The sequence below is a fragment of the Sceloporus occidentalis genome, unplaced genomic scaffold (assembly GCF_023333645.1).
Source record: "Sceloporus occidentalis isolate IW3139 unplaced genomic scaffold, rSceOcc1.0.p SCAF_3, whole genome shotgun sequence".
Taxonomy (NCBI): Eukaryota; Metazoa; Chordata; class Lepidosauria; order Squamata; family Phrynosomatidae; genus Sceloporus; species Sceloporus occidentalis.
In genome coordinates, this window is record NW_028316983.1 from 112,952,277 (window position 1) to 112,973,649 (window position 21,373).

Here is a 21,373-nt window from a genome sequence, read left to right on the forward strand (position 1 = left end):
AGAAATAACCAAGATCTCTAAAATAAAGAAATGCATAAGGAAAGTACTAAACATTGCTCTGCTTAAGTATACTTATTTATTTATTTATTTATTTAGGTATTTATATCCCGCCCTTCAGCCCTAATGGCTCTCAGGGCGGCTTACAGTATTATTTTTAATCAGACAGTTCCCTGCCCTCAGCAACTTTCTGTTCTCTTTATAGTTGCATTGCATTTAAAGGGCTGACTTTAAATGAATCTCAGGATGAGGGTGGAATAGAATGAGCTAGCTCTCGTAGATCATCCATGGTTAAGATTTATAACTTGCTGTGGTGAGGAAACTGAAATAGAACATTATGTTCATGGAATGCATTCCAGAGGATCTCAACATTGTCGTGTAATCTCACCAAAATTAGGGTAATAAATTAATCTGTTTATTTCAGGAGGAAGTAACTGCGGAAGAGAGTACAGATGGAGAAATAGAAGCTCAAGCCTACAATCAGGATTCACAGGATTCCATTGGTGAAGTACGCAGTTCTTTCTCTGACTATAGGAACAGGGTCACCATTTCATACCTGTTTTCATAGAAGTAGCTGCATTAAGCCTCTTGCAGCCCCAAAACATGAAAGAGTGGGGGAAGGGAAAAGGGAATCTAGCAGCACTTTTAGATTAATTGATGTTTATTTTAGCATGTACTTTATTGTACCTGAAGAAGTAGATGAATATCCAAGGAAGCTCAGAAGCTTGTGGTAAACTAAAAATCAGTTTGTGTTAAAAGTGCTACTGGGGTTCTTTTTTCCCTACTTTTATTCCTTTTTTATTTCATGCCTTTATAACAGTAAGATCCAAAGAAAGCCTTTAGTATTATGTGAATGTATGAGAAAAGGAAATAAACCCAATCCATAATTCTTGCATGACAATTCCCATCCTGCACTCTGAACTGCAACTAGCCCCAGGCATAGCAGGTATCCCCTGATTATTGCTATGCCTTTTCTATAATCTCAGATGCAGCTAAGGGTCAGTTCAACCGATTACCTTTGCCTTGACTTAAAGGGTGTTACACAGGGCGAATATACTCCCATGGAAGACAGCGAGGAAACGTCTCAATCCATCCCAATAGAACTTGGACCTCTTCAGTCAGATCAACAAAATACTACATCATCCCAGGATGGTCAAGGCAAGAGAGATGATGTCATTGTCATTGACAGCGATGATGAAGAGGAAGATGATGATGAAAATGATGGAGAAGCAGAAGTATGTGTGTTAAGTTTATTTTCTTGTATCTTAAATACTGGCGTATACATTGGATAAGTTGGTATTTATTTGACATTCATAAGTTATTAAAGATCTGCACCTGTCAAAAATTAAGCCTTCCTATATGAGGCATTCAAAGAGTATTACATTAATTTTTGACATTTTGCACTCACTTGTTGTTCCTGTTAACTACCATCAAGTTGACTTTGATTTTATGGGAGCCCTGTGAATGAGAGACCTCCACGTCACTCCGTCATCAGCAGTTCAAATCTTGTATGTACTATAGAAGTATATTTCACAGAGCTTGGAAAACTTAAGCAAAGGCGATGTTTTCTGAGTCTACTAAATCATTCAATTTCAGCTCTAATTTCTCTGGAGCATACCAGGAAAAGGATATTGTAAAATCTTAATCCTAATCTTTAAATATTAAAAATATATGCTCCTTGATTCGGACAAATTTATTTATTTGTTTATAGAGTTCCAAAATCAATTAGAACTACACATCCACTCTTTCCTGCTTGGTATTTTGCAAACTTATTGCATACAGATTTTGATTAACAGATGCATAAGAGCCAGGAAGAAAGATCTAAAAATGGTATAGGTTGCATCATACCCATCTGTTAGTGAACCAGTGCTATCAGTGTAGGAATTGTACTTTAGATCCTGAAAGAGATGACAATGTTGTACTTACTATTCCCTCGTAACACAGGGGTGGGAATGAACCAGGTCCAGACCTTGTCCCCAAAAGAGTATTAATTAACTGTGCCTTTCAGCCAAAAAGGTTCCCAGAGTGGCTTACAAATAGTTAATTTGACAGTTCCTGCCCTCGTGTGTACAATCTAAATAAGACACAAAATATAAGGAGAAGGAAATGGGTCTGGGGGAGGGAATTAAGTCCAGAAAATACTGTCTATTCCTCTGGCCCTTGAGATCTCAGGGGTGGCAATTGGAATGGAGGAGAGGGCCTTTCATCCAGTGCTGGGGCTGAGGCATGATGGAGCTGCAGAAAAACAGTAGGGAAATTGCCTGCACAAAAGTCAGGGGAACCAAAAAATCACCTTTCAACCCTTGCCCTTCCCTGCTCTAAGGGCATGTCTTAGGGGTTTTTTTCTTTGTAACTATGTGCCAAAATTAATAAATGATTGCCACGAGTTCTAAAATTCCACAAAACATTGCACCTGTACCTTATATTCATTCTTACTTCTAGCTTTTTCATGCCAATATCAAATGTTTCAGTTAGGTAGGAATTTCTGGCATTTTGACAATCCTTGGCAACAATTTTTTTTGAATGTCAAAGGATTTTAACCCAAATAAGCCTATTTAACACTAATTCACTTCAGAAATACTGTTTTTTCAGGAATATGAAGATGAGGAAGAAGATGATGAAGATGAGGATGATGAAGACACAGGGATGGGTGATGAGGGTGAAGATAGCAATGAAGGCACTGGGAGCGTTGATGGTAATGAGAGATACGAAGGAGATGAAGCTGAAGTAAGAACTGCAGAAATTTATGTTTGGGTTAACTTTTTCTGCTATGAATGCCGTTGGGTGTTGCTTTTACTATAAAATTGGAAATGATTGTAATGCCTATTCATGTGAACAGGAATGTGAACTGATAGCTAGCAGCTTGGCTTAAAGCGTGGAATATAGTTTGTGGGTTTTAAAGGATACTAAAAACTTTCAGTAATTTAGAAATTACTTTTAATTCCTCAGATCTTGTATTTATCTGTTTTAGGGTCCTGATGGTGTAGATCCCAGTACAGAAACCGAAGACAGTATTGCTGGAGGTGAAAGCAGCCAGAGAGCAGCTGACTCTCAAAACTGTGGTATGGCATAATACGGTCTTTATAATGAAAGTGTGTTCATGATAAAGGAAACTGTATGTTTGGAATATATGTCACCAAGTATATTAACTTCCATGCCTAAGTTTAAAAGAAATGTTTATAAATGCTTAGGAAATCATGTCAAAATGCCATTTTTGTGGGTGGACTATTTAAAGAGTGGGAAGGTATGCGGTGAATCACCTGAAAGTATATTTGTTAGTGAGAGCACTTTTGTGGGTTCATTTTTTTTTAAATGGTTCTGTTTTAATTATAATTCAACTGAAAAACTATCCTTTTCCCAACTTCTATTTTGCTGGTAATGCATTGAAGTGAAATGAATCCTCAGCAGGAGTCATGGAACTGAGAATGGTTTGACTACATATGTATGTGTTACAAATGTTCGTAAACATATATGTTTTTGTCACAAGGTGAAGGAAATACTGGTGCAGCAGAGTCCACTTTCTCTCAAGAAAGCCCACGAGAGCAGCAGCCCACCTCTGCTTCAGAGAGACAAGTGCCACGTCCTCCTCGGCCCCATCCCTTGCCCCCGCGACTGACTATTCATGCTGTTCCTGCTCCTCCACAGGAGCTGGGACCACCAGTACAGGTATGGAAATAATTATGCTGCTCTAAAAAGTTTTATTCCTCTGCTTTTGGCAAATTGCTTTTCAGAAGAAGAAGTTTCAGAGGCAATTGGGAATTGATGTACTTGGCTGGCTTTTTCATTTGCCCCCATGTTTGGCATTGGTTTTGTGCCGAAAAGCAATAAAAGGTATTAAGGCTTTTTGTGATGGGTGTGCATTTTGAGTTTATAAGTCCTTTAAGCTAAAATAAATATCACCCCAATAAAGGTGTTGATTAACAGCAGGCTGTGACTCAGCAGACCACAATGAATTTGTGAGGTTGTTTTATTTTTCCATCCATTTCATTCCTCTGTGCAAAACACTGTATATAAATGTTCAGTTATTTTGAATTTTCGTTGTAAGCTGTTATTTTAATTATTGAAGAGATTTATTTATTACACTTCTCCAGATTGTCCCAAATTGTTCATGACAACGTACATAAAATCTCTTTCTGTAGTACCATCTTATGAAATACATTAGGCTGAAAGATCAAAACCAGTATTGTTCTCCAGCTAAACTGGGTGATCGAACTCACATTTTTCACAGATATGCAATGCAGGGCTATACATGTCTACTCACAATTAAACCCCATTGTGTTCAGTGGGACTTAGTCCCTGGTGAGTGAATTTAGCAAGACTAGTCAGTCTGTGACTTTCCAGACTCCAGCTCCTATTAGCCTTGTCCAGAGTAACGCCAATGCTCTTTTTAGAGTAAAATATTTTTTGACAGTGCAAATTTGGGTATATATTTGACAATGTGAACTTGAAATGCATGTTTACAAGAAAATGTGTTCAAAGCTAGTTATTTAAACATGAATTTTAATGCAGACTTTATTTAAAATATTGCAAATTAAAAGGAAATGGATTTCTCAAAGTTTTCTGATGGAAATGGCATGGACAAGAGGTAGGGTGATCCAATCAATGTGATATTAAAGAATATGAGAAGGTTTGATCAGTAGGCCTGAGGTTCGCTACTTACGTGTATCCTGAAGCATGTTATATTTTATTTAATGTACAGAGGATCCAGATGACTCGAAGGCAGTCAGTGGGACGTGGACTTCAGCTAACCCCTGGTATAGGTGGCATGGTGAGTAGTACGGTTTCTAAACATAAAAATTTTCCATAAGGATTTTGGCAGCTGTTCTCAAACTGTATGCTAGAGACAGAGTGTACTTGTGCATCTTTATTAATTGCAGAAAAGGAGAGAAATTAACCACAAATAACCTTTGTACATTCCCTTGGAAACAGTTTCCATGAAGTACTCATTCACTATAGTAATTTGTCCATCACTGATACCCTCAAAATAATCTTATTGGTAATGGGCAAGATTTTATAGTGATTATCGTTTATAAAGAGAAGTAGTTATATGAATAGCTGCTATGCTTGTTTGTCATTGTAATGTTTTCTTTAGCAGCAGCACTTTTTTGATGATGAGGACAGAACGGTTCCAAGCACACCAACCCTAGTGGTACCACATCGTACAGATGGATTTGCAGAAGCAATTCAGTAAGTACATTTTGAACTTAAACATCAGTAGCATAGCAGCACTGGACTCGATTAATTACAATTTTCAGAGCAGCAACTTCAGATTAGTTTCCATCCAGTTTATATTTTTGAAGTCACTTCATTAGCTCCGGGCTGGAAGCCCAAAGCTTGTAGAGAGAATTGGAAACTGCCAACTTTGTACCTCTCCATCCCAATGTTTTGCACTATAACGCCTGATATTCCAGACCAATGGACATGTATGTCTCGATGTGATGGAAAATAATCTTAGGTACACCACATCAAGGAAGGTTGAACTATCCAAGGGTGCTATTATAAATCAGATTACTTTAGCCAAGTTCCAATAGAGTGCTGGCAGAATGGAAATCTCCCACAGTATAGTTACAAAGGTTGTCTGGGATGAAGACTGCGCCTCTCTTCCTGGCTCTTTGCCAGGTTTGCATCAGCAGCTATGGGGGCCCTGGGCTCAGTTCCTTCCCTTGTCTCTTCCTGTGATATCTCTGTCCTATTAATCATCTGAAGGGATGTGCCTACAACTGCCCTTGTGTGTCTGGAGTAGAATGAGCCACCACTTCTCCCAGCTTACTTATTTTCTGAGTTTACAGTGCCGCAGGAATATACTCAGGTAAACCCCAGCAGCCAATCAGTGGCTCATGGAGAAAATATATTGAAATAAACAGGATATTCTTCCTAGTCTCTATCACTCACTCATACGGGTTGCTGGGCTAACACTTTCTCAAAACCTCCGTGGTCAGTGGATTCCATTCACAACCTGCTTTCACAGCTCAATCTTCTGTTGCTCTTCTACCTCTTTTGAAACCATTGCTACTAAAACTCTCCTTACTAGATAATAATGAGTATTTTTCAAATATTGTAAAGCTGTCAACATAACCCTTTCCACTTTACATTATATGCAGAATTAGTTTCTACATTAGCATCTATGCACTAGGATGATTCCTATACAAACATATTGCATTGTGTTTTCTGTTTTGAGAAATCATTGCTCTTGAATTCATTTCCTTCTCATATGGATGAGGTAATAGCAAATGATATATAAAAACTGCATGTGCCTTTTCTTCCAGTTCCCCTCAAGTTGCTGGAGTTCCCAGGTTCAGGTTTGGACCTCCTGAGGATATGCCACAGACCTCTGGTCAGTCTGATCTTGGCCAGCTTGCTTCACAAGGAGGTATAACTATTAAGTCCTATCTTTATCCTTTATATTCAGTGGAATTTGCAAAACAATGGAATAGGAAAATAATTCAAGATAATTTCTTGACAAAATTTTGCTCTTGGTTTTTTAAAAATTCATTTAAAAAAAATCATTGTAGCCATTTTGAGAGTGAAGTAATGAGTTGAATGCTCAGTGACTGGTCTCATTTTGGAGCAAAAAGATTATTGTGCAGTGAATCTTGCCCTTTCAGGGGTCCCGAGGGCCTCAAAAACAACCATGGGGGCATGCATGCATCACCCAGGCTGCACTGTGCCAGCTGTGCTCTAAAAGATCAAAAACAAACAAACCATACAGTCACAATAGTGTCATGGGGAAAGGGATGTGGCCATTTGGGAAAGTCCAGAGGCCTGGGTTGGGATCCAAGGAAGGTTAGATTTGGCCCCAAGATCTGAGGTGGTCAAGTCTATGCAAAGGTTCTTTAGCCTTCTCTGCCAAAGTGTGCTGGTACCTCACAAAGCTACAAATCCCAGGATTCTGTAGGATGAAGCCACAGATGACAGTTAAAGTGGTATCAAACTGCATTATTTCCACAGTGAAGATGCACCCTGCAGGTTGTGACAATGTTCCAAGACCACTAGAAGTACAGATTTCTCTTAAACATTGGAGTTTTCCTCATGCTATTGTGGAAAGATACTATCATTAATATCTTTTAAAATTACTACATGTCCTACACCCTTTCCAAAAGCCATACAGTCTGAAAAATACATTACAATTTAATGAAAATCCACATTTTGGATATCATTTTTGAAAATATTACTTGGCTTCAGTGATGCTAAATGCTATAGACAGAATTTTAGCAGATGGGGTTTTGCTGCTTAAGAAAGCTTCAAAACATGAACATATGCCTAGGTTTTATAGCACTTTGGTCCATTTGACCATCTGTAGTATGTTTGGTTTGTCATGTATTTCTTTAAATTCTGGTTTACAGGCAGAATGCAAATTGTCCAGTACTTGCTTTCAGTCTAAATAATTAAAGAAAAACATCAGTCAGTGGCTGATGCCTAATATTAGAATTTGCAGACATATACACCCACACATATCTGACAGGAGCTTTCTTTGTTCAGTGAGTTGTTGTTGTTTTCCTGAGCTGTGTGCTACTATCACAAACTGCACTGAAACACCCTCTCCCTTTCAGTTATCATTTTCCATTTTTAGGAGAAACTAAATTGTCAGTGTGTTTATCATATATCTAAATATGCTTCTAAATTGTTTATAGGGTTAGGGATGTATGAAACACCTCTTTTCCTTGCCCATGAAGAGGAATCAGGAGGCCGTAGTGTCCCAACAACTCCGCTGCAGGTTGCAGCACCTGGTGAGTACTGAAATTCTCTCTTATATGTTTTTCTGTAAGTTATACAGAAGACGGATTATCCACTTGACCTTACTCGTAGTGCTTAGTGCTGTGCTAGAATCTTGTTATAGCAGAATGTGTAGCTGAGTGTTTCACCTTGTATTGGGCAACTCGCAGTCCTTTTAAAACAATACAACTATTTATTTAAGAAGTGTGTCCACTGTCTACAGGTTATGCTTGCATATTCATGTTTCGCACCAAATTCCAGAGATTTATGGAGACAAAGTGGCCTTTGCCAGCTTTGAGAGAGTGGCTAATCAGGTCCTGGACCACCAAGGTTGCCCACTGCTCTTGTCATTCCATATTCAAAATCTCAGGTTTCCTGGTTGTGATGTCTGTATGTGAAGGGGGTAAGTAGTAGTGTAGAATTTTTGGATTGCTATAGCTCATTCTCTATTGTACCATTCTCTGTTTCAAGTGTCGGTATTTACTGAAAGCAGCACAGCTGATGCATCAGAACATGCTTCCCAGTCTGTCCCAATGGTTACAACATCCACTGGAAACTTATCAACTACTTCAGAATCTGGAACAGGGGATGATGGTGATGAGGTTTTTGTGGAGGCAGAATCAGAAGGGTAAGCTCAGTGGTTCATTTGCTTAACACTCAATTCTGCCTGTAGCAAGTGATCTATACATAATCCTATTGAAGTACCTTCATTCAGATCATTTCTTTTTCTTTCCAAAACTCATTGGAAGTTCAAAAAAAGAAGAAGGGAGATTCTTCTGTTCAAAACTATAGTCATTCTAGTAAGGAAATCTTCTAATACACGTTAGATTGCAAAGATCACCTCTTAAGATTTCTCCAGATTGCGAGTACAGACGCCAAGTTTGTACTTGGTTTTGGCAGTGCCATGATGACTTATCAGATGGGCTTTAGTAAAACCCAGCCTGCATGATTAGGGTGTGTTGCATCCATAGCATAGAAATTTTGTATGGCAGATTCACAGACACTTGCTATGAAATGAGCTGCCTCAAAAGATAGACAGTGTGGTGGCAACAGTGCCAAAACAAAGTTCTGCAAAACATTCAGGCCTATTCACTTCAGTTTGAGAAGTATCTCATTGTGCAGTAGAGTTGTGTATATAAAACATTCCATACCTTCACAGTGTATGGGACCTTTGCTTCTTTTTTTCTACCCCTAAACTGAGGGATAAAACTATTGGTTTTAACAGAAAACAGTAATATAGTTGCTAATCTGACCTGTCAGGCTGTATCTGAACTGCAGAATGAATGCAGTTTGATGCCACTTTAATTGCCATGGCTCAATGCTATAGAATTCTGAGATTTGTAGTTTTGTGGAATATTTAGCATGGTTGGTGGAGATGCAAGAGAGTGCCTTCTTGGTGGCTGCCCCTAGACTGTGGAATTCCCTTCCCAGGGACACCAGAATGGCCCCCTCCTTGTTGGTCTTCCACTGGCAGACTAAGACCTACCTGTTCAGATAGGCTTTCAAAGTGTTTTAAACAGTTTTATCTTTTTAATATGTATTTTATTCTATAATAGCAATTTATTTTAATATTGTAATAATTTAATTCATTTTTAATGCACTTCTTTTCTATATCTTTAATTGTTCTTTTAATATTGTTGTGCCACTCTGAGTCCCAGTTCTGAGAAAAGAACGGGATACAAATAAATAGAATAATAATAGTAATAGTAATGCTTTGTCGGAGAGTTCTAGTGCCACAGCAAATTTCAAATCCCAGGATTCTATAGGATGGAGCCATGGCAGTGAAAGTGGTGTCAAACTGCATTAATTCTGTAGTGTGGCAGCAGCTTGAGTCACAAAAGTTCCTAAAGTGACAATGTATGGTATGTTTGGTCAGAATATCAAATTAAAACAAAGGAAACATGGATTCACATCCTCATTTATTGCAAAGGTTAAAATAATGTGTGTGAAGCATTTTCACTTTTCAAGATGTGCTATGAAGTACCAAATTTTTGTTATTAGTATTTATCTTCCTATTTCCTCTTGAAGGAAAAAAAATGTTTTGAGTGCTTCATGGTTGATCTGTCTTAAGGCTGTGGTGCTTAAATGGAATTTCCAAATGGCTCCAGGGTGTGATCCATACATTAATTCACTTTCAATGGAAAATAGCATTCAAACCAGTCTAGTGAACATTCCATTATAATCTGAAGTTGCACTGTTTAAACCTACAAGGAGTTCATATTGTGAAGCATCAAATTATTTGGCAATGATGGCAGTGAAAGTGTTTTTACCTAACCTTGTGTTCCTTTGGGTAGCATTGAGTATGGCTAATAGTTAGCAACAGTGTGCTGCATACTTCATGGACAATGGGTGGTCTGAAAAGCTGTTCCTACTAATTGTGATGGATATTCTCAATAATTTCAGTGTCAAGCTTTCATGGTCCAGAACTAAGCCAGATGCTGTGATGTGTGTTTTGGTGCCCAGAATTTAGACTCACTGCACAGTCTGCTTCTCACTCCCAGTCTCTTTACAGTATAAATTCATTTAATTTTATCTCTGTCCTTGTTTTTAGAATTACTTCAGAGGTTGGCCTAGAAATTGATAGCCAACAGGAAGAAGAATCATCTCAAACTCCTGATGAGTCAGACCTTCCTTCCACCAGTCAAGACCCTCCTTCTAGTTCATCTGCAGGTATAATTCAGTCCCACTTAACTGTCTGAGTAACCACAAATTGGGATAATTAAGCTCTGAATGGTGTTATTTCCCATTAAAAGGGTATTCTTTGCTCCTCTGCACACGTATGAACAAAACCACTTTGTCTGAATTTATGGAAGATAGTCTTCGTTGGGGGGCAAATTCAATACTTTTGCTTCCCATTATTATTGAATAAATTTCTCTATACAGGACTGTTGGTGTATCTTCATTTAATACTGAAGTACAGTAAGAATTGATTAATGATAACTAGACAATAGCCAGTTATTTTCCAGTAAGAAATTGTATTTGCTGCACTTTCACAAATCTGAAGTACAAAATACCAAGAGCACAGTTTGTATACTGAAATCAGCCATTGCTATACTTGTTAGCATCACTCATCAAACAACAGCCAGAGGCCTTATTTTTCTGTCCTACACCATTTCCTTTTCAGACACAAGTAGTAATCATCCCAAGCCTTTCCGTCGGGTTAGACTTCAGCCACCAACATTAAGAACTGGAGTTCGTGGTCGTCAGTTTAACAGACAGAGGGGTAAGTGACCTTCAGTGCTAGTGGGAGGATGGATTTGTTTAGACTTTTCATGATCTCTAATAGGTTTCCCTATTTGCTATTAAGAAAACTGAAGTACAGTTGGCCCTCCTTATCCCCAGAATTTTTATATACGGATCCAAGCATCCACGGCTTGAATATATTCAAAAAACGTATAAATTTCAAGTATTGGACCTTGGATTTTTCCATTTTATATGAGGGACACCATTTTGCTATGCCATTGTATTTAATGGGACTTGAGCATACATGGATTTTGTTATTCATGGGGATTGCTGGAACCAAGCTCCAGTGTATAACAAGGGTCCACTATATGTACTAAATAGCATTTTAGCCAACAATAGGTTGAAGGGGTCTTGGACATATTTAATGCAGTATATCTTACTCTATGTCCTTCTTCAATTTAAAAGGAAAGTAACGTTTAAAAATAATCTGTGATAGTGTGTGGTTCTTATAGAAGGATATGACTTGCAGTAGCTAGTAAGCAATAAATAGTGCATCAGCAGTACTTAAAAAGAAATTGTTGTTTTGTGCGTTCAAGTCATTTTCAACTTATGGTGACCCTAAGGTGAACCTGGGGGTTTTCTTGACAAGATCTGTTTAGTATCAGTTTGCCTTTGGCTGAGCAGGGATTCAAACCCTGATCTCCAGAGTCATACTCAAACTACTATACTGTGTTGGTTTTACTCTTTTTCTTTTCTTTTGAAACACTGAACATCTTGTTACAGGGAATAACAGTTTAAAGGAGTGACCTGTGCAAAACATGGAAATAAGTTTCAGTTTCTTTTAATAGAATTAAATTATATTTTAACTAATTTTAGTATCACTAAACTCCAAATTTAATTGTTTTGGTAGTCCTAAATCCAGTTGCTTGTCCCAAATAATGTAGATCCATTCAATCATTCACTGAATTATACCTCAGTATCTAGTCTTGGTATTGGATTTAGGTGGAAACCAGTTTGGCATTCAGTAACACATTTCAGTGAATTGAAAGGTATTTCCTAGTATGGCCTGCTGTCTTGGGTTGATTACCATAGGTGAAATGAAGGAGAATTTTCCAGGCCAAGCTAAGCATGTGGTGTTTATTATATTTCTGATTCTGGGCACACCATCCTGTATGTGATATGGTGGAATTACTCTCCCCAGAGAAAGGCTACCTAGAGGTTTGGGGATGGGGGACGAATGTTTCCAAGGACATTAATACTGGTATTAAAAGCAGCAGAGGAATAATGAGAAATATATGACTATTCTGCTTTTTCTTACAGGTGTAACTCATGCGATGGGTGGCAGAGGAGGCCTAAACAGAGGCAATATTAACTAAGTTTTGTATAAATTTTGGAAAAGGTGTATACTGTCTAATCTGCTTTTATTCTGTATTAGTGTATTGGCTATCAAGCATAAAGCATCCTTTTTATTTTAAATTTAGATTGATGTATGAACACTTCATTGTCTTTTATTAATAAAAAACAGAGAAATTGTTAAACACAACAGTGTTTCTTTCTGCTCTTTGAGTCTCCAGATCACTCTGCAGGACACTTATACCAGGCATTGGATACAGACTGACCAGTCTGCAGTGTGACAGGTCTTGCTATTCTGCTGCCCACATCCACACTGTAATATTGATCTGGAAAAGAGTGGGAGAGAGTGCTCTTTAGATGTAGTCACATTAAGGTCCAAAAGCAGAAAAATGCATAAAACCTTCTGTGAACTGACTTGAATGTAACGCAAAGCCTTTTGCAAAAATACTTGAACTGATTTGTGTGAAGGGGAAATGGCAAAGTCAAGCACATTCATTATGTCCCATCCAGCCCAGCTCGCACTGACCATTCGTTCAGGGAAGCCAGTTGTTGAATCCTAAATTTGAACCCTGAGTACAAATTGTTCCAGCTCACGGGGAGGCCTGCATGTGTTCTGCATTTGCAGTTATTCCATATGTCACTAAATGATTGAGATGGTGTGTAAAGAAACGTCAGTTACTTGCAGATTGATCCTATGTATATTTCCTCAGAGGTCTGTCTCACTGAAATACAATGTGCCTAAGATTGCAGCCTTGCATTACTGGGCTAAGTAGTTAATTTGCATTATGGAAGTTTGGCAATATAGCCTCACAAATCCATTTCTTTCTCCTCTCCCCAGCCCTCGCCAAAAAACAAATCGACAGACTCCAGATACCAGTGATGGAAGTTCAAGTCCAACAACATTTGTTGGGGCAAAAGTTGCCAATCCCTGGTATAAATCTATAGTTTTCATAGATTTATACTCTTTATACTCACCTGTAACTGAGTAATCCAATACCACAGCTATGATACTTTTTTAAAAAAAAAATAGTTAGAAATACATTATGATGGTGGCAATAAAATCTCCCTGTAGATTTATATTTTAAAACAAATTATTAAATATTTTTCCAGCATTAGAGGTGGTGGTTGTGATGTGTCAGCCAAAACATACCTTTAGAAAAAGCGTAGTAATCATATCCATCTGGCTTCTGATCATTAGGAATTGAAATTACAGAATTTACCACTTTTGGAAATCCTCTCCAGTATGATGAGACTTTGACCTCTGGCTGCAAAATTCCTGAAAACACAAAATAATCTCTCTTGAAGTTAGGAATTTATACAAAAGCACACAAAAATCTTAATGCAATGTGACCCATGGAACAAAACACTGGGTACCTTAAATACATTTTTTAAAAAAGAAAAAGAAAAACAGAATAGACGATGAAGGAAATACAGCTGTGGTCCTTTCTTTGGGAACAGCTACCCTGTTGGTAAGGTTGCTTATTTTAAATTCAGTGGGACTTGATCAACCTACATATCTTCAGACTATAGTCTCATAACAGTAAAAAATTGACAACATACCTGTTGGTTGATGCCGGATCTGAACGACTGGGTAATGTTGGACCCTGACATTGCGGGCAAAATGCTGGGGTCTTACTGCACGTTCAAAGCGCCGTCGTCTCCTCCTAATGACAGTTTTTGGTTTATACATTGGATAGTTCACAGACACAACTTTCTTCTTGCACTTCTTTGGTCCTTCTTGTTTGTAGGTGTATTGTTGAAGTTTGCCACCTTCATTGGCAAAAAAGAACCACAACAATTTCAGTGTTCAACCCCGTAAACATGAGAGGTATTATGATGCAATTTTTATTATTATTATTATTAATCTTACTTTGGTTGTTTTCACTGCCATAGTAATTCATATGTCTCTTTGGGTTTTTTTTATTCATACAGTCATACTTTCTTGTTTACTGGGGATTTGTTCCAGACACACACACACACACGCACACCCTGCAGATAAAACAAATGCTGGACCTCAACTCATGTTGCTTCCTGTGGCAGTGCGATGTGCTTGCAGCCACATATATACGCCTCCATTAAAAATAGCAGTGCTTGCATCCACAGAAACAAATCGGTGGGTGTGAAGCCCGCTGATATTTGATTTAATTAACTTTTCAGTGAAAGGAATAGGGATGCAAATTTTAGTAACGTAGGGCAAAATATGCATATGTATTCAAGAAACCTTTTAGAACAAATGTATTTTAATCCATAAATTTATCATTTTAAAACCTATTGAATTAAATTTTGCTAATTTCAAAAAACAAAATATACTTAATTTTTTTTTTCAGAATATAAGTGCTAGTCTGAATCTTTGTATACCATATCATGAGAAAGCATGACTCACTGGAAAAAACCAATAATGCTAGGAAAGGTAGAGCCCTGGTGGCGCAGTGGTTAAATGCCTGTACTGCAGCCATTCACTCAAAACCACAAGGTTGCAAGTTCAAGACCAGCAAAAGGGCCCAAGCTCAACTCAGGCTTGCATCCTTCCGAGGTCGCTAAAATGAGTACCCAGACTGTTGGGGGCAAATTAGCTTACTTGCTAATTAGCTTACTTGCTGTTCACCGCTATGATCTTTGGAATAGCGGTATATAAATAAAACAAATTATTAATTATTATTATTAGAGGGAAATAGAAGGAGAGGAAGACCGCACACTAGATGGGCAAACTGAATCAAGGAGATCACAGGCATGAACCCTACAAGACTTAAGCAGAGCAGTGGGGGACGGAAGGGCTTGGAGATGTCTCATCCACCTGGTCGCCATCAGATGGGGCTGTCTCAAGGGAAGTTAACAACAACAAGAAGCCTGAATCTAAGAAGAGATACTGCTCATTTCTCTGATAAAGGGCAGAATGCAATTTCAGATAGCTTAATTCTATTAGGTAACAGAACTAAATGCTATGCAGTACCAGTAAGCAATCTTACGATCCACAGTGTCATACACGGCAAGGGGGTAGTTGTATTACACTGATTTATATACTTAAATGTGTAGTTAAGTATACTTAAAATAGTAAAGAGCCATTAGTTTTGCTACTGCTATAGTGCAGGGTTTCTCTTACACTTAATAGATACAAAGTATGAACCCTACCATTTTTGAAGAAATACACAGATTCTGGTCTGTTCCTGTGTTTAGCCACAGAAAGTGCTCCTGTAATTTTCCCACTCAGTCCTCCAAATCCTTTTATAATTTGTTTGGGGTAGCCAGCATCCATTACATCATTGGTGAAGCGCCAGTACCGAGCATCCTGAGAATTAAAATGGATAAAGTTACAGCAAACCATAAAACATAGCATAAACCATAAAACTTAATACAGATCAACCCATTCATAGGTATTGCTGGTAAGATTCTGAGATTGCGGGATGAGGACAAGAAAATGAGAAAGCACCAGGGTACACATCAGCTACCTTTCAATAAAACATGTATGATTTGGCAGTCAAACTTGGACACACCCAAATGGCTGCCAGGTTTGGTTAACCTCCAAAGTTTTGATTGTTTGGTGTGGGGGAGAGGTCTTTAAAAGAAATCCTTGGCAACAAATATGGAAGCATAGAAACAGAAAATAGGAAGAAAAATACCAGGAAGAGAACATAATGTTTTAACTTTAAGGGTATGTCTCATGCAATATTAACATACTTAATTTATTTATTTTTATTTCTAACCCCACCATTCCTCCAAGACGGAAATTGGATTTCCCTTATCCACTTTCAATGCTCACAACATTATGAGGTAAATTAAGTTGAGAGCTACAATTGGCCCATGTAAGTTTCATGACTGAGTTGGAGGTGTTTGAACTTGAGTCTCCCTGATCCAAATCCAACACTAGTATGAGATAAAAGAGTTCCTATATCTTGGATCAAACATTGATCAGATTGGGGACTGGAGTCAAGAAATCAGAAGAAGACTAAGAATGGGGAGGGCAGCTATTAGAGAACAAGAAAAGCTCCTAAAGAGCAAAGATAAACAACTAAGCATAAGTCAAAATCGTACAAGCAATTGTATTCCCCATTACCATGTATGGATGCGAAAGCTGGACAGCTAAGAAAGCAGATAGGAAGAGCATAATCTCTTTTGAGATGTGCTGGAGAAGAGTGCTGAGGGCACGGTGGACAAATAAATGGGTCCTAGAACAAATCAAGCCTGACATTTCCCTGAAGGCAAAGATGAACAAACTGAGGCTGTTGTACTTTGGCCACATTATGAGAAGACATGACTCTTTAAAAAATACAATAATAGGGCTTGACAGACAGGCAGCCTGCAGCCACCTCTTTTTGCCCTGGATCATTGCCGCAGCGACCAAATGCCACAGCAATGATCAATCTCAGGAGCAAAAAGAAGCTGCTGAAAGCAGCTTCTTGGAAGGGGTGCTATTATGGCGGCTTGCGTTCCATGATGACACACTTTGCGCAGAGCACCGTTTGGGTACTCCAACGCCCATGCATCATCATGGCATGTCCCATGTGAATGAGCGTGTGCCAACATGGCACATGGGCAGCAAAAGTAGGGCTGGGCGCGTGTGGACGGCCAGCCCTACTTTTGGCCCCAGGCCAGCACAAAATGCGAGTCTGTTTGGGGCCAATGTTAGGAAAGGTGGAGGAATCTGCAAGAAAGTAGAAGTACGGCGGAGGATAGTGACTCTTAGAGATGTCTCATCCACAGGGTCACCATGAGTCGAGATTCAAGGTTGATTAACAACAACAAATGAGATAAAAGGGATTATAGATGTTGGAAGACAACACCCATGATTCCTCACCTTTGGCTTTGCCAGGTTGGGTTGACAAGAATTACAGTCCATAAAATCTGGAGGGTCATATGTTCCCCACTGCTGCTTAACACTTGAGTTATTATACGTAGATCTCAAAGTGGCTTAAGTTTAGGCAATGATGTCTCACTTAAATTACACACATAAAAGTCAATTGAGCAAGGCTTCTAAAAGCTGACCTTGTTGCCTTCCACAAGCAGAACCAGCAACTCAGTAAACTGTCTGTGGCTACTGGTATCTCGGAGCCATCATCCCCTGGACTGTTGCAAAGAAGCCCGGTAAATCTAGATTGCATGATGTAGTAACATGTCCTATTCTGTCCTCTTTAAATATCAACATATAATAAGTACAGTTTGCTGGCATTTCAGGGGTCACTTCTGCTTTTAACACTATTTAAAATTCCAGCTGAGGAATAGGAAATATTTAATATGAGGTGTGGTACAGTGCTCTGGTGTTTCTTGGAAACTACTCCCATTTTTCAAACTGTTTCCATATTAATTTTCAAGACAGATGTTTTTACCAGGTGCCCAAACAGTGGTGTGTGTGTGCGCATATATTTTTTTTACTTCAGAAAATTAACAACCAGATTTTCATTTTGGCTAAAAACTAAATTTATACCAGAAGCTTGCAATATAAGGGCTCCAGTATTCAGCAGATAAATGAGTTAGATTAGCCTTTTGATAGACTAAAGTGGTTCCTAGTTAATAGCCATCGTTTTAAACATGTTAACCATTTGTAACATAAGTAAGCAATGTATTTTTAAAAAACAGCCACAGGTGGGCATCATCTCAGAACAGATATGAGAGACAAAAAGAATGACATTAGAAGAATGTCTCTTCTAAGATAGTGCCTAGTGGACACATACATGTATCAACTGAAAATAAAAACGGTGTTTTTCATTTTAAACAACTTTTTTCAATATATAAATATTATTACAAGTCAAAATTGTGATACCTTTAACTGCAATCAAGATAGAGGATTTAGCACATTGTAGACAAGGGTACACTATCAAGGGTAAAATCTGTATGTTTGAGGGGAACATTAAGTAATGCACTTTTGTCTAATTTTCCAGTTAATAAACAATGCAGAATGCGAGCTACGGGAAAAGAGATTCCACCTCAACATTAGGGGGAACTTCCTGACAGTAAGGGCTGTTCGACAGTGGAACACACTCCCTCAGAGAGTGGTGGAGTCTCCTTCCTTGGAGTTATGTGAATAACTCTTTAAGGAGAGGCTAGATGGCCTTCTGTCGGGAATGCTTTGATTGTGATTTCCTGCATGGGAGAAGGGGGTTGGACTGGATGGCCCTTGTGGTCTCTTCCAACTGTATGATTCTATGATTAAATATGAAATATGCTGGCAGCAACATTTGGGCTGAGTTTGGTGCAAAATTCCAGATTTCCCTGTTACTGCCTTCCCCAACATGTTACTGGCTGGTTTTTATTATTATTATTATTTTAGCATCTCTGAGAATCCACCATGCTGGCTGTAGTTTCCAAAATATCTGAAAGACACCAGATTGCAGCAGTCTGCCATATTAGAACCTACATCTTCACATATCAATGGCTCAGTGCAGTGGTATCCACACTATGGAGGACTCACCTTGAAAAAGAAGGTTTTACCATCACAATTACATCTAGAGAAGACAGTGTCAATGGGGGACGGGATTCCCCATACCTCTGTGATTTTACGAGGGGCAGGTGTTGGTGGTTTTGTTCCATTTAAGATCCAGTAATAGTGACCTGCAAAAACAAGGTAAGCCAAAAGGTATGGGCAGAAAGGAGTGTATGACAGTCAGCCTTCCTTATCCACCAATTTTTTTTACCCACAGATTCAAGCTTCCACGGCTTGAAATTATTTTGAAAATATTTTAAAATAAAAACAAAACTTGATTTTGCTATTTTATGTAAGGGACACCATTTGACTAATCTATTGTATTTAATAGGACTTGAGCACCCACGGGTTTTGTTATCTATGAGGGGGTCCTGGAACCAAATGTCAGCTGATACCAAGGTCCCACTGAAATTCTCGGTTCTGAGTCTCTCTTCAGGGCTCAGCCTTCTCAATACAGGGAGGGGAAGGGGGATGCCTATTTAGAGGATGAAGACAGGCTGTGTGACTTGCCTAGCTCTGCCCACCAAGAGAAGGAAATCACCAGAACACCCAGGGAAACAATTAGGAGGCTGCAGCTGCTTCAACTGCTGTTCCAGCATTTGACACCAAAGAGAGTTGTTTCACTCTTCCTAATGTTAGGATCAGCTCTGCTCCTAGGTGATCAAAACATCACTGTAACAGCTCAGCAAGAGAGTCCTGCACAGAGGCAAGCTTGCTGCACATCCACCACAGCACTACAATGCTCTTTCAGCTGGACAACTGCCTGTGCTGTTTGAGGTGAGGAAGGAATGAGTTATGTGAATCTTCATCTGGAACTACAGAGGCTGTCCAGACTGGCCTGAAAGGCTGGCCTGGGGACAGAGTAGGGGCGTAGCATCCTAATTATGCATGCTCGAATCGCCCCCCCCCCCCCGGGGTGCCCTGATGCCACTCCAGTTGGCATGTTATATCATGGTGCGCCTCTGGCGCTGCGTCCAAATGACACAGTGTCAAAGGGGCGCCATATAGCCATGCCGCCACAGCTTTGGTGCCCTTTCAAGGGTGCAAAAAGGACTCGCTTTTTGCAGCTCCTTTTTGCACCTTCAGAAGGCTGAATCAGAGCCACATCATGAGGTTGTCACGGCCCCGATCTGGCTGAAGAAGGGGCAGCTGGAGGCCGACCCTTCAGGGCTGTTTGTGACTGATGACATCCAAATTTACTCATTATATTCCAAACAATAGAGATTCAGTGTCATCATTGTCACCATCACCACCCTCATTCTCCTCTGTAAAAGTCTTCAGACTACTAACTCACCTCTGAACACAGCTAATGATCCATTTCGTAAAGGGACAATCCCATCTGCAGCCTTCCGGTTACACAAATTTATCTCATCAGGTAAATCTGGTGCAAAATAATTAGCCATGTTATTGTTATTATTTTTTACAGAAAACAAGTTTTGTATACCAAAGTAGTCCTAATATAAGCCTGATATCAACCTAATGAGAGGATAAATCTAATGTAAATAATTTAGCTCAGGGGTGGGCAAAGGGAATTATTCTGAATGTGGTTGGATTGCTACTCTGAGAATTTCTCACCACTAGTTCTACCAATGAAGGTTGATTTGAATTGCAAACCTACAACATCTAGATGGCTGCACTTTGCTCATGCTGATTTGGCATATTAATATAAAGATCATTAGCCAGACCATTGAAAGTATGTGCATGTATAAGTCTGTCCTCAAGTTGCCTGTCGACTTATGGCGACCCCATGAATTTAAGGCATTCATTGGCTGTCTCCCATCAAAGCACTGACCTTAGGCTGACACTGCTTAGCTTCCAAGATGAGATGGCTCTGGTGTCTTCAACATATTTAAGCCACCCACTGGAAGTATATTCCTATGGTAATCATTCCATCAAAGACTCCAGTGTGATTGTTCCTTTGGTGCTGTAATGGCCTGATATTTGTATTTTTAAAAAGCATCATTGGATCAGAAGAGGGGTAGTTTTTCAAGCAGGGCTGCTGTACCGGGAAGGAGAAAGTATTTAGTTCTTCCCTTCACAGCAGCCCCACCTCCACAACCACATATACAACAGTGTATGCTACAGTTACAGAACTGGAAAGAAGAAGGAAAGTTTTTGATCTTCAATCACTGTTCAGAGATAAGAGCAGCTGCTAAGCTGCTATGAGAACAAGGGACCTTCTTTGGGTTATTACAATGCTTAACTCAAGACAGAAACGTGCTATTAATCATTAGAATTATAATAGTATGAAACCATTTCTGCCCAATCTTGAGTATTTCCAGTGTTTGGGAACATCACCCTTTTTGGGTCACAGATTCCTGAACCTCCCTGAAAAAGTATTTTTTTCAAGTGGTTTTTATGGCATTTCTTTGTTCACTACAAGACTTGTGGTTTCTATTTTCAGCTTACACTTTCCCCTAGGTCTTAGATAGCAATGACCAAGATAGGTACCAGACATATTGCATCTCTTTATTCTCATTCTCTCTCTGAGCTATGTGCATACTTTACTAATAAAAACTGAACTCATTTCCAGGTAAGCATTCTCTGAAGATGCCAGCCACAGATGCTGGCAAAACGTCAGGAAGAAACTCTTCTAGAACATGGCCACATAGCCCAAAAAACCCACAAAAAACTATAAAAACTGATCACTTATTCATTGTATGGTTGTCAATTCAAGGGCAGATAATAATAATAAACATATCTTTGATTGCA

At 39.0% G+C, this 21,373-nt stretch overlaps 2 protein-coding genes across 5 annotated transcripts in view; one reads left to right on the plus strand and one right to left on the minus strand.

Annotated features, from left to right (window-relative positions):
* TPR (translocated promoter region, nuclear basket protein) overlaps nucleotides 1–12,436 on the plus strand; it is a 74,667-nt gene extending 62,231 nt beyond the window's left edge. Inside the window, exons 39-51 of one of the 4 annotated variants that reach the window (XM_089515815.1) lie at nucleotides 422–505; nucleotides 984–1,232; nucleotides 2,590–2,724; nucleotides 2,969–3,059; nucleotides 3,485–3,663; nucleotides 4,697–4,765; nucleotides 5,090–5,184; nucleotides 6,264–6,367; nucleotides 7,629–7,724; nucleotides 8,182–8,338; nucleotides 10,262–10,380; nucleotides 10,835–10,933; nucleotides 12,214–12,436. In XM_089515815.1, the coding sequence (XP_089371941.1) occupies nucleotides 422–505; nucleotides 984–1,232; nucleotides 2,590–2,724; nucleotides 2,969–3,059; nucleotides 3,485–3,663; nucleotides 4,697–4,765; nucleotides 5,090–5,184; nucleotides 6,264–6,367; nucleotides 7,629–7,724; nucleotides 8,182–8,338; nucleotides 10,262–10,380; nucleotides 10,835–10,933; nucleotides 12,214–12,269 (1,533 nt within the window). In that variant the 3' untranslated portion in view covers nucleotides 12,270–12,436. The remainder of the gene's footprint in view (nucleotides 1–421; nucleotides 506–983; nucleotides 1,233–2,589; nucleotides 2,725–2,968; nucleotides 3,060–3,484; nucleotides 3,664–4,696; nucleotides 4,766–5,089; nucleotides 5,185–6,263; nucleotides 6,368–7,628; nucleotides 7,725–8,181; nucleotides 8,339–10,261; nucleotides 10,381–10,834; nucleotides 10,934–12,213) is intronic. The other 3 variants (XM_089515816.1, XM_089515818.1, XM_089515817.1) reach the window with 3 other exon arrangements.
* Nucleotides 12,437–12,468: 32 nt separating this feature from the next.
* PRG4 (proteoglycan 4) overlaps nucleotides 12,469–21,373 on the minus strand; it is a 45,838-nt gene continuing 36,933 nt past the window's right edge. Inside the window, exons 8-13 of the mRNA XM_089518316.1 lie at nucleotides 19,956–20,042; nucleotides 18,650–18,789; nucleotides 15,376–15,532; nucleotides 13,807–14,016; nucleotides 13,397–13,522; nucleotides 12,469–12,572 (exon numbers count right to left, since the gene is read on the minus strand). Of these exons, the coding sequence (XP_089374442.1) occupies nucleotides 12,469–12,572; nucleotides 13,397–13,522; nucleotides 13,807–14,016; nucleotides 15,376–15,532; nucleotides 18,650–18,789; nucleotides 19,956–20,042 (824 nt within the window). The remainder of the gene's footprint in view (nucleotides 12,573–13,396; nucleotides 13,523–13,806; nucleotides 14,017–15,375; nucleotides 15,533–18,649; nucleotides 18,790–19,955; nucleotides 20,043–21,373) is intronic.